The sequence below is a fragment of the Grus americana genome, chromosome 1 (assembly GCF_028858705.1).
Source record: "Grus americana isolate bGruAme1 chromosome 1, bGruAme1.mat, whole genome shotgun sequence".
NCBI lineage: Eukaryota > Metazoa > Chordata > Aves > Gruiformes > Gruidae > Grus > Grus americana.
Genome location: NC_072852.1, coordinates 146,795,947 through 146,811,189, shown reverse-complemented (window position 1 = coordinate 146,811,189; position 15,243 = coordinate 146,795,947). Strand labels below are relative to the sequence as shown.

The following is a 15,243-nucleotide window of genomic DNA, read 5'->3' as shown; positions in this document are numbered from 1 at the left end:
ACCGGAGGAAAGCCAGTGTCACTCCAGTCTTCAAAAAGGGCAAGAAGGAGGACCCGGGAAACTACAGGCCAGTCAGCCTCAGGTGATGGAACAGCTCATTCTTGGGGTCATCAGTAAGCATGTGGAGGAAAAGAGGGTTATCAGGAGTGGTCAGCATGTATTCCCCAAGGGTAGATCATGCCTGACCAATCTGATAGCCTTCTATGATGGCATGACTGGCTGGGTGATGAGGGGAGAGCAGTAGATGTTGTCTACCTCAACTTCAGCAAAGCTTTTGGCACTGTTTCCCATAACATGCTCGGTAGCAAGCTTAGGAAGTGTGGGTTCGATGAGTGGACAGTGAGGTGAGTTGAGAACTGGCTGAATGGCAGGGCTCAGAGGGTTGTGATAAGCAGTGCACAGTCTAGTTGGAGGCCTGTAGCTAGTGGTGTGCCCCAGGGGTCAGTACTGGGTCCGTTCGTATTGAACATATTCATCAATGACCTGGAAGAGGGAACAGAGTGTACCCTCACAGCAAGTTTGCTGATGATACAAAACTAGGATGAATGGCTGATACACCAGAAGGCTGCGCTGCTATTCAGCAGGACTTGGACAGGCTGGAGAGCTGGGCAGAGAGAAAACCTAATGAAGTTCCACAAGGGCAAGTGTAGGGTCCTGCACCTAGGGAGGAATAACCCTGTGCACCAGTACAGGTTAGGGGTTGACCTGCTGGGAAGCAGTGCTGCAGGGAAGGACCTGGGAGTCCTGGTCAACAGGAGAGACAACAAGCTCTCCATGAACCAGCAATGTGCCCTCATGGCCAAGAAGACCAATGGTATCCTGGAGTGTATTAAGAAGAGCGTGGCCAGCAGGTCGAGGGAGGTTGTCCTCCCCCTCTACTCTGCCCTGGTGAGGCCACATCTGGAGTTCTGTGTCCAGTTCTGGGCTCCCCAGTTCAAGAAAGACAGGGAGCTACTGGAGAGAGCCCAGCGGAGGGCTACAAAGATGATTATGGGACTGATGAGGAAAGGCTGAGAGAGCTGGGTCTGTTTAGCCTGGAGAAGAGAAGACTGAGAGGGGATCTTATCAATGCTTATAAATATGTAAAGGGTGGATGTCAAGAGGATAGGGCCAGACTCTTTTCAGTGGTGCCCAGTGACAAGACAAGGGGCAATGGGCACAAACTGGAACACAGGAAGTTTCATCTGAATATGAGGAAAAACTTCTTCACTGTGAGGGTGACCGAGCAGTGGAACAGGCTGCCCAGAGAAGTTGTGGAGTCTCCTTCTCTGGCGAAATTCAAAACCCACCTGGATGTGATCCTGTGCAACCTGCTCTGGATGATCCTGCTTTAGCAGGGGGGTTGGACTAGATGATCTCCAGAGGTCCCTTCCAACCCCTACCATTCTGTGATTCTGTGACCAAAAAACCCTTGATGATGAGTGTTTAGTCTTTGTTTTGTGATGAGTTCTACTGAGGCCCTTTTTTTTTCCCTTTGTAGCTCTACGATCATACCAGTTGTTTGTAAAGCATGTAATAGCTCTCTCTTTCATTCCCATTTCCTATTTCTACATGTATCCATCTTTTGTGGTAAAAATCAAGAATGATGGTTTGCAAATGCTGCTTGCTATGTCTAATATTAATAGATTTCAGTGAAGAAAAATCTATTGGTTTTGTGTGCTCTGTCACTAAGACCATACTGTTATTATCAGACTGATGAAGAACTCATAGAAATCTGGATTTGTCACTCATTTTGATAGAAGGTTCAAGTGGCAGATTTTTGATGGTGACTTCTGAAAACGTGTTGAAGTTTTTTAGTACTGTGCCATACCATTGAATAGTTTACATTTATTGACTTAAATTTTGAGGGAAGGAAAAATATTCTTTGATGATCTTCTAGTGACAGTATTTTCACAGTCTCCCTAAAACTTTGATGACTGGCTGTATGGTTATTTTTACCCATAGAGGTCAATGATTTGGTGTTTTTACAATGGTAGGACTGAGTTCCCTACTTCTGTGAAAAAGATGTATGGAAGAGAGATCTGTCTGAAGATCCTTATAATTGACAATGTAAAAAAAAGAGTTCTTATTCCGTTTCCACTACATGTGAAACAGCAACCCAGTCAAATTTATTTTGCTTTAAATGCCACAGTATTTTTCCAGTAATTGAATTTTGCAAAGGCTGCAGTTCATCTTTGTGAATAGTGATCGGTCACAAATTTATTCTGACATCTATAGATGAGAAAATATATCAGGGCATGCAGGTTTCAAGAACAGAAGTAAGCATGACAACATCTTCCCCATACATAGATTGACCTTAGCATCAGATTTAGAGAGGGAAAAGTGGCAAGGGCAGAAATTTTGTGCTCTTACAAAGAGAATATCCAATATTGAAGGAGAAAAACACTGAAAGCTTCAAAATGTGTATGATCTTGTATAGCCAGAGGCTTTTACAAATGAGTTAGTTATGAGTGTGCACATTTAGAAGTATGAAATAGGCAGTGGAGCATGCTGAGACTGCAGATTGTGAATGAATGAAGTAATTTACATTCTAAAAATGCTGGGGTTTGGTTTCTAGTAGATAAAATGAATCATCAGGAAATTCATATTCAAAATCTGGTGCTAATGAGCTTTTTTGTACATGCACCAGTAAATCTGGCAAAACCATTAAAAGTCTAATGGTTACAACCTGAATTTTTCCTAACAATGAGTTTGTTCTTGTATTTCCAAAGTTTGGAATTTTTTTCTAGAATTACAGCAATTAGGATCATTGGTAGAGGTTTATTTCTGTTGTATGAAGTGAAGTAATTGAGTGATGGCTTAATTGTTTGAGATGTTAATATAGAAAACTGTAAGCTAGATGACCTAAAAAGAGTGTATAATTTATGTCTAAAAAGCAAAAGCAGAAAGTTTAGTGGTGCTTTTAAAAGATCTCAGAACTGCATTGCTTTGGGATAATTACTTCTCTTTTCCTGTCTGTAGTTTTTCTTCATAGCTGAAGTTTAATGAAGTAGGAACCTGAATGGCAGAACTGAGGGGTTATTTTAGCAAAAAAAAAAAAAAAAAAAAAGTATTGCTCTCCATGTGTCTTCAGGCTACAGTTTTCTGAAACTGTTTAATTGAAGGAACTGTGCTTAGCTTAACTGGCATTTGATCAGTTTTCTTATTTGATTCAGCTTGCTGGTGCTGAAGAGAACCATCCATAGAAAATCCCGGTAGGAAGCAGCAGTAATTGCCATTAATCCTTCTATGACCCTGAAATAGTCTTGTTGCTACTTGATGGAAGATGCTGTTTTCCCATCTTCTTTTGCAGTTTATAATTTCATAGCTGAATGATAAGGATACAGTCTGATGATACAGTGCTCTTGGAATACAAATCAGTGCAGATATCTTAAGAAACTGTGTTTATTTGCTAGCTTTGAGATGATCAGATGCACAAGGAACTGCATTTCCTTAAAAACTGCTTTGCTTTCTTTAATAGGCGCCTAAACCTCCTTATCTGGAGAGCACTATCTCAGGAGGAAAGAGACAAGTAAGCTATCACCTTTTGCTTTTCTAACTTACTTCTGAAAGGCTGGTCATAAATATTTGATACTTTTTTTATCACTATTTCTGTAACCAACTGGTCTTATTTTCAAATATTTCCTAACTACACCTTACTTTCAAAAAATATATGTGTGATATGGAGTAATATTAAATCCTGAACCTCCTTCTTGCAGTGCTGATTATTTTTAAAGGAAAGGACTTGCATTCCATTTGAATGGTTCTGGTCTATTCTTAATCAGTGTCAAGTGGCAGAGCCTTGGGACGGCAGCATGCCATTGCCTTTGGCATCAAGGTAAATCTCTTATCTGGTAAAGAGCACTTCAGTGGCTGGTTTGTAAAGGTATAGTAAGCGCCTTTACAGCATGTGCTGGAATTGTATATCACACTGGAAGTTTGTACCACTTTAACTAGCTTGTTTCTGTATATTGATTTTGAAAACTAGCAACTCTATAAACAGGACTGATATCAGTGAAGTTAACATCGGTTTACTTCAGAGAATAAAGTGAGGATCAATTAATGAAGACTTAATTGGCGTGAAATATTCAAGGCAGAAAAATGGGAATGAAAAGTAGAATGCTTTTAAGACGACAAACTAATGAGCTAAAAAAATATGCAGTTCTATCATCAATAAGGAGAACTAAAACCCCATTCTGGTGCAGAGAGGAAGTGAAGGTTATTAAACAGAAGAACAACATATAATTTAAAAAGAAAAGGAAATAGATGTCTGTGGATAGACCATGAGTTATAGAGTATAGAAAGTTGACAAGGTGGTATCTAAGATATTTTATTGTTGGTAACATATGGCCAATTATGTATATAAGGAAAAAAAAGTCCTAGCAGTTGTACAGTCTGTTGCTAGAGGGGCATATTAAAATTGTTAATACAGGTGTATAGAAATTGAAATATTTGATCTATTTCTTTTCTGAATTTACAATTTGAATAATCACATCCACGTATTACAAAAAGATGACAACATACTCTCACTCTCAAAATCATTAGTAATCTGAAGGGAGAGGGAAATGAAGTCTACTAACTTGGTCACAGGAATCCTGAAAGAATTGGTTGAGGAGTTCTCTGGCTCACTAGTGTGTATTAAAAGGCTATCTCAGATACTAGGGAAGTTCGGTTTAACTAGAGAAGTGGTAATATTGTGCTTGTGTTCAAAATGATTGAGAGATCCAACTCAGGAGATAAGTTAACTTAACTTTGATTATAGATGAATAATTGACTCAGAGAACAAAATCTAGGTAAGTAACTATACCAGTCAGTATAATTTCAATACAAAGTGGTTCCTAGAGTAGGAGAGAAATGAGCAGTGAAAAAGAGTAGGGCAATGTGGTAGGCATCACAATGGTTATATGTGTTGGTAAGACAGACACTTAAATACTTTCTCCAGGCCTAGGTTTCACATTTTTTAAATGCTGGCAAAGCTGTAGAGAAGAGCCACAGGTGTGATTTGAATACTAAAAAGAAGTATGTTACTTCCAATTGGAGAGTTAAAGCATTCTACCTGTTCTGGACTTCGGGGTTTTTAGTTTGGTTTTAACAACAAGATGACTGTATCTGATTCACCTTTTGGTCTGTAAGTACCTTCAGTGTGTAGGTTCAAAATTACTCTAGTCCAGTGAACATTGTCATAAACTGAACCATGGATGGAAGTGAACTCCTGATCATTGAGTGAAAATTGAGCAGTGCAGGAATGACAGAGGAATAAACAGCAGGAGATTGTCTCTTTTTTTATATGATCAGTCAAGACTGATGTGGCAAATAAGGACTTAATAAGCATCTAGATGCTTGCCACTTCACCCTAGATGCTGCTCCAGAAGGGATTTCCATAATTTCATATCTGCAAGTTCTTTATTGATACATCACATATTCTGTGACATCTAAAATGACACCAGATAGCTGTGCTCAGCCCGGCCACTTGAATTGCTCTGTAGATGCCTTTCTATGAGATACAGTTAAGCCAGATGTGATTGTTTGACTAAACACAATGGTAGCTGGATGAAACACAAGAACTTGTGGTATACAGAAGATAGATTGGATGAATCTGATGGTTTATTCTGCTTTTAAGCTTTGTGATTCTATTTGTAAAGTACTGCCAAAATTAAAACTTTTCCTACTTGTGATTACTATTTTTTAATTTTATTTTTTTTTTAAGATTTAAAGAGGATGGGCCAGTCCAATATATGCAGCATAAAGAAGCTTTGCTGGAGGCTTTAGAGAATCTGGGATGGCCAATTTCCTATGAAGATATCATATTGTTAGAAGATGAGATACTGGCAGCATTAACATATATACAACAAGCCTCTGATCTGCAGGAAGCTGTCAAAAAGGAAACTGAGAAAAGCTCAGAATCACACATAAGCGACAATAAAAAGGTAACAGATATTCCAGATATTCCTCTTCAGTATGTGCTTCTGGAATAATTTTGTTCTGTGGTAATAGCTGCTAAATTAGGTGTTTAGCATGATGTTATTATACAAATGGATAGAGGAAAGAAGGTAGTTAAAAAGAGAACAAGCTTTCAATGACTTTTTGGATATACCAGGGAAGCAGAATTTCTGGAGCTGAGCGCGCCACAGAAATTGAGCCACGTAGAAACAAATCTGAGCAAAGTATCAAGTATCTTTATGTCCTTTGCAACGACAGCAGAGATATATATGAAAGAAGGGAAAGAAGAGATATATGAAAGGCAATTATGATGTAAGATTTTTGATTGCGTTAACGTCTAATAAACAAGACTAAAAGATCTTGTAATGTTGGAGTAATTCACTGTAATCTGCCGTGGTATCTTTCTTCGAAGAGAAAAGATGAAGAGAAGGGGTGGGATTCAACTTCATATTCAGACATTGAAATGTAGCTGTCCATAAAAGGCAGGCATACATGAACTGGTGTCTAATCTCACAGTGTTGTGAACAGAGCCCTAGCTGACAATCAATGACATCTGGAGAGCTGTTTAGCTCATCCTAAAGTGTATACCTATTATTGGCAAGCCAGAGTACTCTCTGCATTCCATTAATACGTTAGCAGAAAGTAGTCAGCTACTCTGAAACCGTGATTGAAGTTTGAGATTTGAAGTTTGAGATTTTTGATTGAGATATATATATGTGTGTGTGTGTCCCAGATGAACCTCTGATTTTACCTGGAATGCTATTAGGGATTTAATGAAATGTCTATGAAAATACATGAAGCAAGAAGTCTAATAAGGCTAGTAAGTTATTTTAGGCTGCCCCATTGGAAGAGAGAATACACTTTTTCATTTTAGCTTTTTCTGTGGTGATATATATGTTCAGAAAACATATCTTAGGTTGCAATGTTGTATTCTTCTATTATTATTTGCACTCTTTCAGAACATTCTTGAAAATGAATTCATTCTACCTTAACGGTTTTATCTTCAAGTTATGAATATGAATTCTCAGAGAAATGAAGAACAGACTTTTAAGTTTTAAAAAGCAATTTAACCTTCCCCAGTGAAAAGATTTCTGTATACACTATTGATGCTTTAAAATTGAAAGTACTTACCTCTGAAAAAACCAAACCATTTCTCTTATTTGATTTCAAGTTTTTTCATGTAATAGATTCATCAAACAGCGATTCACTGGGAGTGCCGCTGCCTTCGCAGAACTGCTGTCTAGGTGCAATTGTACTATGATAATATTAAAATAAGCTCTCTAGGGAATTAGTAAGGAAGAAAATCTTCTCTCAGACCTCTAAGTAATAATAGAGGATAATTAAGAACAAATAGAAAATTCATCATAAAGCTCATGTATTAATATATTCCTTCTCTTTTTCATTGCTCTATATCACTAAGTGAGAGAAACAAGTCTTTAACTGAGCTTGAAGGTGTGGTTGGCAGGATCACATTCAGTTTTCTGTAGTCTTGGATAATTTGCTCCACGAAGAATGTACATTTGAAAACATTTTAATGTTTTAATGTTAATCAAAAACCAGATGATCTTGATTCATTTTACATTAGTCTGAAATTCTTACATTGCTCGTACAGCTATTTTGATTATTGATTTACCACTGCCATATAATGTCCAAACAGAAGAGCAGCAGAAACATGTCAGTTTTTCATTTGTTGACTGTAATTTTACTGTTGCCTTGAAACAACCAATGTGTGCTCTCAGACATGATGTGATTAACATTGTGCAATCACTTATCCTGAGCCAACCTGCTTTAGGAGCCTAATCAGAGCACCATCTACAGTAATTGCTAATCTGCAACTGAAAGGCTTTAAGAGTGAGAGGCAGAAATTCAGATGTAATTAGAGTTCTGTTTATGTTGCGGAAAAAACAGTGAAAAAACCCCAGAAAAAAACTGGGGAGCCTTTTAAAAATGCTGTTGGAGGTTTTTCCAACTGTAATTTCTGTCTACAAAATATAAACCACCAGCTGAAATACACTACAGCAAGGAAATAGCTGATATGGCATTGAATGAAAATTGTCATTGTGAGATGGTAGAAAAATCACAATTATCCTGGAGGTATATTCAACAAAGCAGACTTTTACATTTCCTGCTAATTTTTTTTCACTAAAATCAAAATAACCCCTCCTTAGTTTTTAGCTTTTAAGGGTTCCTAATTACCTTCACAACTTCTTAAAAGAATTAGTAATCCTTTTTGGATGTGCTTGCTACGGGAGCTTTCTGTTTAAGCCTACAACTGAATTAATGGTCTGGTTATCCTCCCTCTGTGCTCTGACCTTCTCTGGGAGCTGTGTTCAGGCTGCTACGTTTGCAGATATCTGTGAAGGGCAGGGTATGCCAGTGCCTTACTGGAGGGGAATGAAGCAGACATCCATCTGCACAGGGCCATGAGGTGACTGAAGATCTCTAGTGATGCAAGAAGCAAATGCTTTGGGAAATGAACGAACACATTTAGTTATTACCAGGCAAAATATAAAGCACTCAGCACTGATGATTACCTAATTTGAGGGCTAAGATGATTACTTAATTGGAGGGCTAATTGTAGACTATATTTTACTCAGCTTACTCAGTTCCTTGTGCTGTACAGATTAAAGCACAGGTTGACAAAAATCTTCCTTTTCAGGCTGGCACTCAGATTTTGTCTAAAGGTATTAAAAATGAGGAATGTATCATTTACTTTTTTTTTTCTAATAAGTAAGTGCTTTGACTTAAAATATTTTATGTCTTTTCTATTTTGAACTTGTCAGGCATGACAGTCAACCATCATTTCTCATTATGTTTTTTTCTCACTGAATTATAAATCTATACAACGTGATGTCACTTAGTAAAAGCACTTTTTCAGGGTCCCCTACCCACTTCTCATTAGATCACCTCAGGTCTGCTGGGGTCACGGCATTACTATTCTCGAAGACAGCTTCCAGGACAGTTAGGTGCATTCAGTCAATAGCCGTAACATTTTCATGTAAAGTATTTCTTTCCCTAAGTGTCACAATCTGGCCTTCGAGAGTGATGGAGAACATTTCATCTCATACTAAATATTTCTGTTTCTGCATATGAATGGATTTCAGATTCTGCGGACATACAGCTGCATTCATTGCTAAGGATCCACTCTCATTAAGAATGTACTTTTTAAAGTACTGTGTTTCCCTTAGAATGAGCTTGAATGTGCAAGGCTTACTCTTGTTTGTGACCCTGTTGAATGGTCACAACATGACAAAAAGAACTTAAAATGGTTAATAAGCATAATGTGTTTTGTAAAGTGTGTTTATTTGGGTGGAAAGGGACCTCTTGTGGCTCATTGAGTCTGTTCTTTCTGAAAAAATGTATTTCATATGCAATTGATTTAATTATTCCTAATGAAATATTTATAGCTGAGGCTTGATTCTTTACAAGAATGGAAATTTTGGATCTCCCTTAGCAGTTTCTTTTATTTCCTGGTGTCCTAATTCTTACACTCCTTGTTCTTCCTCACTGCTTAAGGATCACTAATTGCTGTCTGTTGATACCTTTTTTGCATTCATATGTTTCTTAAACAGCTCAGCAAAACCCTGCCTTTGTTCTTGTGTCTCTTTAGGGAGACAAGGGAAAACAAGCATCCCAAATAGTGCAACAACAACAATGTTATAACTACCTAGAAAGGTTTGGTCAAATTTTCCATTGTCATCAATGAAGTAACCTGCTGGACAGACAGCAAGTAGCCACAAAAAGTTAGGCTCTTCCATAAAAATTGACTGTGGTCTACACAGAATGGGCTTGTTGCCACTGACAGCCTGGGAAAAGCAGCGGATGCTTGGCTCTGGAGGTGTCAGGATTGTGAAAAACCAAAGTTAGAGCCAAGCTACATGGAGATCTGTGGATAGTCTTCCAATCTATTCTCACTTACAGTAGGAAAGTGCAAAACCTAATCTCTTCGAAAGGGAATTTTAAAATGCAGCAGGTATTGAAGGCGGAAACAAAGTCTCCTTCACCTTGTGTGGTTTAATGCATTGCCTTCGATAGAAGCAGAGCTGAACAGGGTGAAAATCCTTGAGAATCAGACGGCACTCTTCTGTAATAAAAATACTGGAGAACGATATCCCAGAGATGGGCGCTCTGACAGTGTCTGGGTCAGTCGCACTGAACACCTAAAGGCTGTGTGAGAGGTACGGGAGACGAATTTGAATTTAGAGAGCGTTTCTGAGCCACCTGAATTCTGCAGGGCTCGGCATCCTCATTGTGGATGCCTGCGCAGTCTTTAGTATTTGGATTAATGCGGAGTGCTGGAAGTTGCCCAAGTTATTAGTCAAGCATTACAAATTAGTTGATAATAAATATTCAGCAGCAGCTGTCCCTTTGGAGCCTGAGGAATTAAGTGAATGGTTTACCCAAATACCTTCTTGTGTCTGTGGAGCTGTGAGTCTTTGCACTCAAATCAGCCTTTGTTAGGTTGTCCTTCAAGCAGTCAGTTAAGTGCTGTGAAGATCCTCTGGTTTAGACCTAGTCTGAAGCACAGAAATGTCGATATACTTTCTATTCTATAGGGGCAAAGAATAAACCAGAAAAAGATGTGTGGAAAAGTTGGAGATTTCAAGCTGTATGTTTTTGTGATTCAAAGGAACTGTGTAAGAGATGGATGCTTGCAAGTTGTTTATGGGGTAGGCTAATAAATATGTGTTTTAAAAATTAATGGGGAAATGATTTATTTAACTTTGCATGCTTGTAATATATTTAGAAGTATTATTGCAAGCAGTGTAGAGAAAATAATAGATTTTTAAAAGAATTCATTTGCTATTGTTGTAGTAAATATAAATTACATTGTTATTCTAGAAGATTATTAAAATGTACTTATAAAAATACTAGGATTACAGACTTTTCATATTAGAAAGAAAATGGTTTTATGTTATCAGTTTTCTTAATTTTCTCAGAAAAGCAAAATATAAAGTGTTCTTTCACATTCTGACGTATACATATAATACCCTGATCCTCTCAAAACTTCCTTTAAGAGAGATGCCCTGAATGGGAAGAAATTCTTTCTTCTGGAAAAAATGGGATTCAGGAACATGTTTTACTTTAAAGGCAAATAATACTGAGACTCCATAAAATATTAATGTAAGCTATAAAAGGCTTTAACGTAAAAGAATATGGCAACTTTAAAGTCAAGTATGCAGAAGCTTGGAAAGCCCGACAATATATTTTTACATAGAGCCACTTGTGATTTCTGAGTCTTTGACTATTTTTCACACACTGTGCTTCCCACAGCTCCCTGCCTCAGTTGTTGCATGAGATCCATAGTGCTTTTTGCATTCTTCATTCAGTTACTACTAACTGTAGTCACTTTCTTCAACAAGGAGTTGAGTCGGTCCCCCAGACTTATTTATGAGCAATTCACCAGTAAGCTCCAGTGTTCTGTGTGGCTGTGGTACGTTGCAGGAGCTGGAGTCTGGGGAGCTGCTCCCCAAAGAGGAGAATTAGTGTATGAAGAACCCAGACTAGCAGGGCGGAATGATGGACAGTGGTGGCTCTGGAAAATGTGGTTTAATATCTTGCTGAGCTAGAATGTTTTAAAACTGCTGATTTTTTTTTTTTTTTAATTTATAGTTTGTAAATAAACATTTTTTCCAGACATTTCAAGATTTTTTAGAAAAACGCCCTGATTATGTATTTGATTTTTTAAATCAGTCATTTCATACAGTGAGGTACTTTTAATTAAAATACGATTATTGTGAAGACCCACCTATTTGGACAAAATGGATGTATATAGCACCTTCACTTATTCTGCAAAATGAGTTGCTTTTTCCTTACCTCATCCTTGAATATGAATTGTACAACTTTGTAAATTTTTTTCTAGGAAAATGGCAGCCAGAGCCATAATTCATCAAGGTAAATTTCTGCCTGAACACTTGAAAATATGGGTATTGTTAGGACCAGGTAAAAAAGGACTTTATAGTGAAAACTCTTAGATGATAATATCCATGAGTATTTCCTGTAACATCGTTTCCTCTGTTTATAACTATTCTGAGTGTTTAAAATAATTCCAGTTTAGTAAGTTATCTTCAGAGGTCATTACATTACATTGCCTAAATTTTTAATTAGTTCCAATGGATAGATTGAGGCTGACTGGCTTAGCTGTGGTGGAAAAAAATAATTATATCAAATTACAGAGACTTGAAGAAGAAACTATGAAGTCAAAGTCTAAAAAAAGACAAAAAGGCCAAGTATTTTTGACTCACAAAAGCCAAAAGGTGATTGCAAGATCAGACGTCACAGGATTTTATTATCCAGGTATATATTTTTGTCCACATTTTAAATAATTTTTAGAGTTTCTTAATATTGATAAAACATTAGTTTTGGTCATAATTAGTTACTTCTGCCTTAATCAGATTTAATATTGCATGTCCATGTGTATATATGTGTACATCTTGTGAGTGCACATATATACATGTATAAAAAGACATAAATTTTGTAAAGTTAGAAAGCAATACATGTTTATATGAGGACTATGGAAGGAAATAATTTTAAGTAACTGAGTATCTGAGGGTATCAACCTATCCCTCACTGATGTCTCCCTTGGATGTTTCTGTTGAGCATTTGGCAAAAGCCGAGCTTTTGCATGTGTTCAAAGAATTCACTAACGCTTCTGCCTTTTTGTTGAGTTTTGAGCCGGAATGATTAGTAGGTAATGTTGTGTTCTGTTGTTTTATACAAAAAATATTGCGTGTGTGTGTTTATTTTTGTGTTACATTTACTAGTTTGTTTTTTAAAATTACATATTTTTAACTGTAGTAATAATTTCATTATATCATCATCCATCCACCTGATCAGCTCACAAATTTCAGACCTGGGCTTGAAAATGATTCTTTGTTTTATTTTTATGGCATTATCAGGAATGGTTACTAAGACTTTTTTTTTTTTAGGTACAAATTTCTCACAAGCTGTTCTTGCACAGCTTACCCTAGCTAAATGAAAATGAAGAATGTATAGTATAGACACATTTGACCTCAGTGATGTCTGACAGCCTATAAGATTAAAAAAAAAATTCCACAAGGGGTAAAAGAAAAATAATTTGAATATTTTATTATGTTATTTTTTAGGAACTGTGATAAAGAATATCAGTTCTACCTCTGCACTTGTTGACTTCAGCAATGGGGAGACCTGGATTGTACCTGTGAAGTTCACTATACCTGTGGGAGGCGCGATGCCATGCCCGTATCTGCAGGTGAAAAATTGTATTTTTTTATGAGACCAAATACGCATTTTTAATTTTGTTCATTTGGTCACACATAGAATAAAGGATAGATGTTTTAGAATCTTTTAAATACATCTGTTTATTTTCAAGAAGAGTTTTTAGTGATAGTAATATCATGCTGTTTTCAACATGCTATTTTTCAGTTGTTCATTATTCCTTTATTTATTAGAAGTCTATATTATTTTCTTTATAAAGCATGAATATTTGGCCACCCATAGAAGAAAGGTGAGCTATTTACCAGCAGAATGATTGTTTCCTAGCACATAGATTATGACTCAAGGAGAGCTGTTTATACACAATGTGATGTACAGCAGGTTATAACCATTTGTTTTTCACAGCATATTTTAAATCCAGCAGATAACCTTATACTAAGGCAAAGAACAGTAATGAAAAAAATTATTCCATTTCTGTTTGTATTTAAAACTTATCAGCTGACTGTCGATAATCACAGTTGTTTTTTCAGGTAATTCTTACTTCATACAGGAGGGTGATGATGGCTGCAGAAAGGATACAGAATGGATACAGCTGTTCTGAATTCAAAAAGCTTTTTTATAACTGTTTTGTTACACTTAAGAGACATGCCTTTTTTTCCCTTTGAAATGAAGGCAAATCCTGATCAGGTAGATCTTCATCTTCAGTAAGGGGAGCATCCAATACTAGAGAAGATCTGTGGAATTTGATAGAAAATTGTGACTTCTGTGTTAATTTTTAAAATTATTTTGCATAAGTCAGTTACATATGGAAATCTCTAAAATTCCCAAGGTTGGTTTAAAAGCTTACTAAAAACATATAAGTTCAAGGTGCTGAAGAGTTGTAAGAGTTTCCTCATTCTGTTCAACTTGCTAGTTGTGCCCTGGTACATTTACTGGGGCTCTGTCCTTTATTTTTGCTTTGTGTTCTCTGCCTGATTCAGTGGAAATTGTGAGTGATTAGTACATGCAAGGAGCAAGTTCTTCTTTTCTTTTAAAGATCCGTATGAAAGCATGGGAGCATGTTAGAATGATGAATCATGTAAAAATATCTTAATATTTACCTTTCGTGTCTTTATACCTTGTAAAACTCAAAAATTACATGGTTCTTGCAAACTGATGCTTTCCTGGTGTGCAGGTCGGAGACTCTGTGTTTGCCAGAACTGGGACACAGACAGGAAATGAGTATTACGCACCTGCCATTGTCATAGCAACACCAAAGAGGGTGGACATGGGTGATAAACTCTACACAGTTCTGATGTTCAACAACAGGAAAGTAAGTAAACCTAGAAGATGATACCAATTTGGCAATGGTATTACCATTGTTATGTTTCTGATGAGGCAGATATAATTTTCCAGGCTAATGAGCTCACTGTCCCAATCCCCGTCTCCAGCTAACCAAAGTAAATCAGATTTCAGGGCTCAGTGAAGAGCTCATATAATAGATATGAACCAAGAAATTCCGCAGGATAATTCATTCTTAAAGCATACTCTGTTCTTTCCTCTGTAATCCATTTGGTGGCTTTCACAAGCTTCATGCTGCTAAAATGCAAAACGTAGGGGGTTTTGTCACAGTCAGTATAGTCTTCAGTTAATTTCATTATGTTTGTTTGTTTGTTTGTTTGTAAGCCGTTATGATAATTTGACTGCATTTTTCATAGTGCATATTAAGGAAATGTACTTTGTACTTGAAACTTTTATCTTCATTATTTAGAGGCTGATTACAGTTAGATTAAAACAGTTGGCTTTTTATACATAAGTATCTTAATTGTTTCTGAGATTTAGATTTAAATTAGATGAATGTTGATTGTATTATTGCAGGAACACTGTGTAAGAAGCGGGCTTATTAAAATCAGCCAAACGAAGTATGCCTTTTCCTGTCGGTACATAAGAATGGTGCAGATGGTGGATTATATGACGTGAGTATGCTTGAACCTAAAAATATAAAATTTATTTTACGTGAATCCTAAATGTTGCACTTCAGGTTCAACTATGCTGTCAGATTTCTGTATGTAGTACTCGTAACTACCATTGTCATGAACTGGCTTGCTCTACACATGCAACCAAGTGATTTGACCCACAAGCATGTCAATC

General features: G+C 36.9%; 1 protein-coding gene across 20 annotated transcripts in view; it reads left to right on the top strand.

Moving 5' to 3' along the window:
- Positions 1-15,243, top strand: part of VWA3B (von Willebrand factor A domain containing 3B) — a 73,308-nt gene that overhangs the window by 46,623 nt on the left and 11,442 nt on the right. For 15 of the 20 annotated variants that reach the window (XM_054849313.1, XM_054849350.1, XM_054849304.1 and 12 more), the window contains 7 exons: positions 3,461-3,511; positions 5,687-5,906; positions 10,476-10,589; positions 12,096-12,216; positions 13,026-13,150; positions 14,288-14,425; positions 14,971-15,068. In XM_054849313.1, coding sequence (XP_054705288.1) covers positions 3,461-3,511; positions 5,687-5,906; positions 10,476-10,589; positions 12,096-12,216; positions 13,026-13,150; positions 14,288-14,425; positions 14,971-15,068 — 867 coding nt within the window. Of the gene's footprint in view, positions 1-3,460; positions 3,512-5,686; positions 5,907-10,475; positions 10,590-11,782; positions 11,815-12,095; positions 12,217-13,025; positions 13,151-14,287; positions 14,426-14,970; positions 15,069-15,243 lie in introns of those variants that run through there. The other 5 variants (XM_054849340.1, XM_054849332.1, XM_054849419.1 and 2 more) reach the window with 3 other exon arrangements.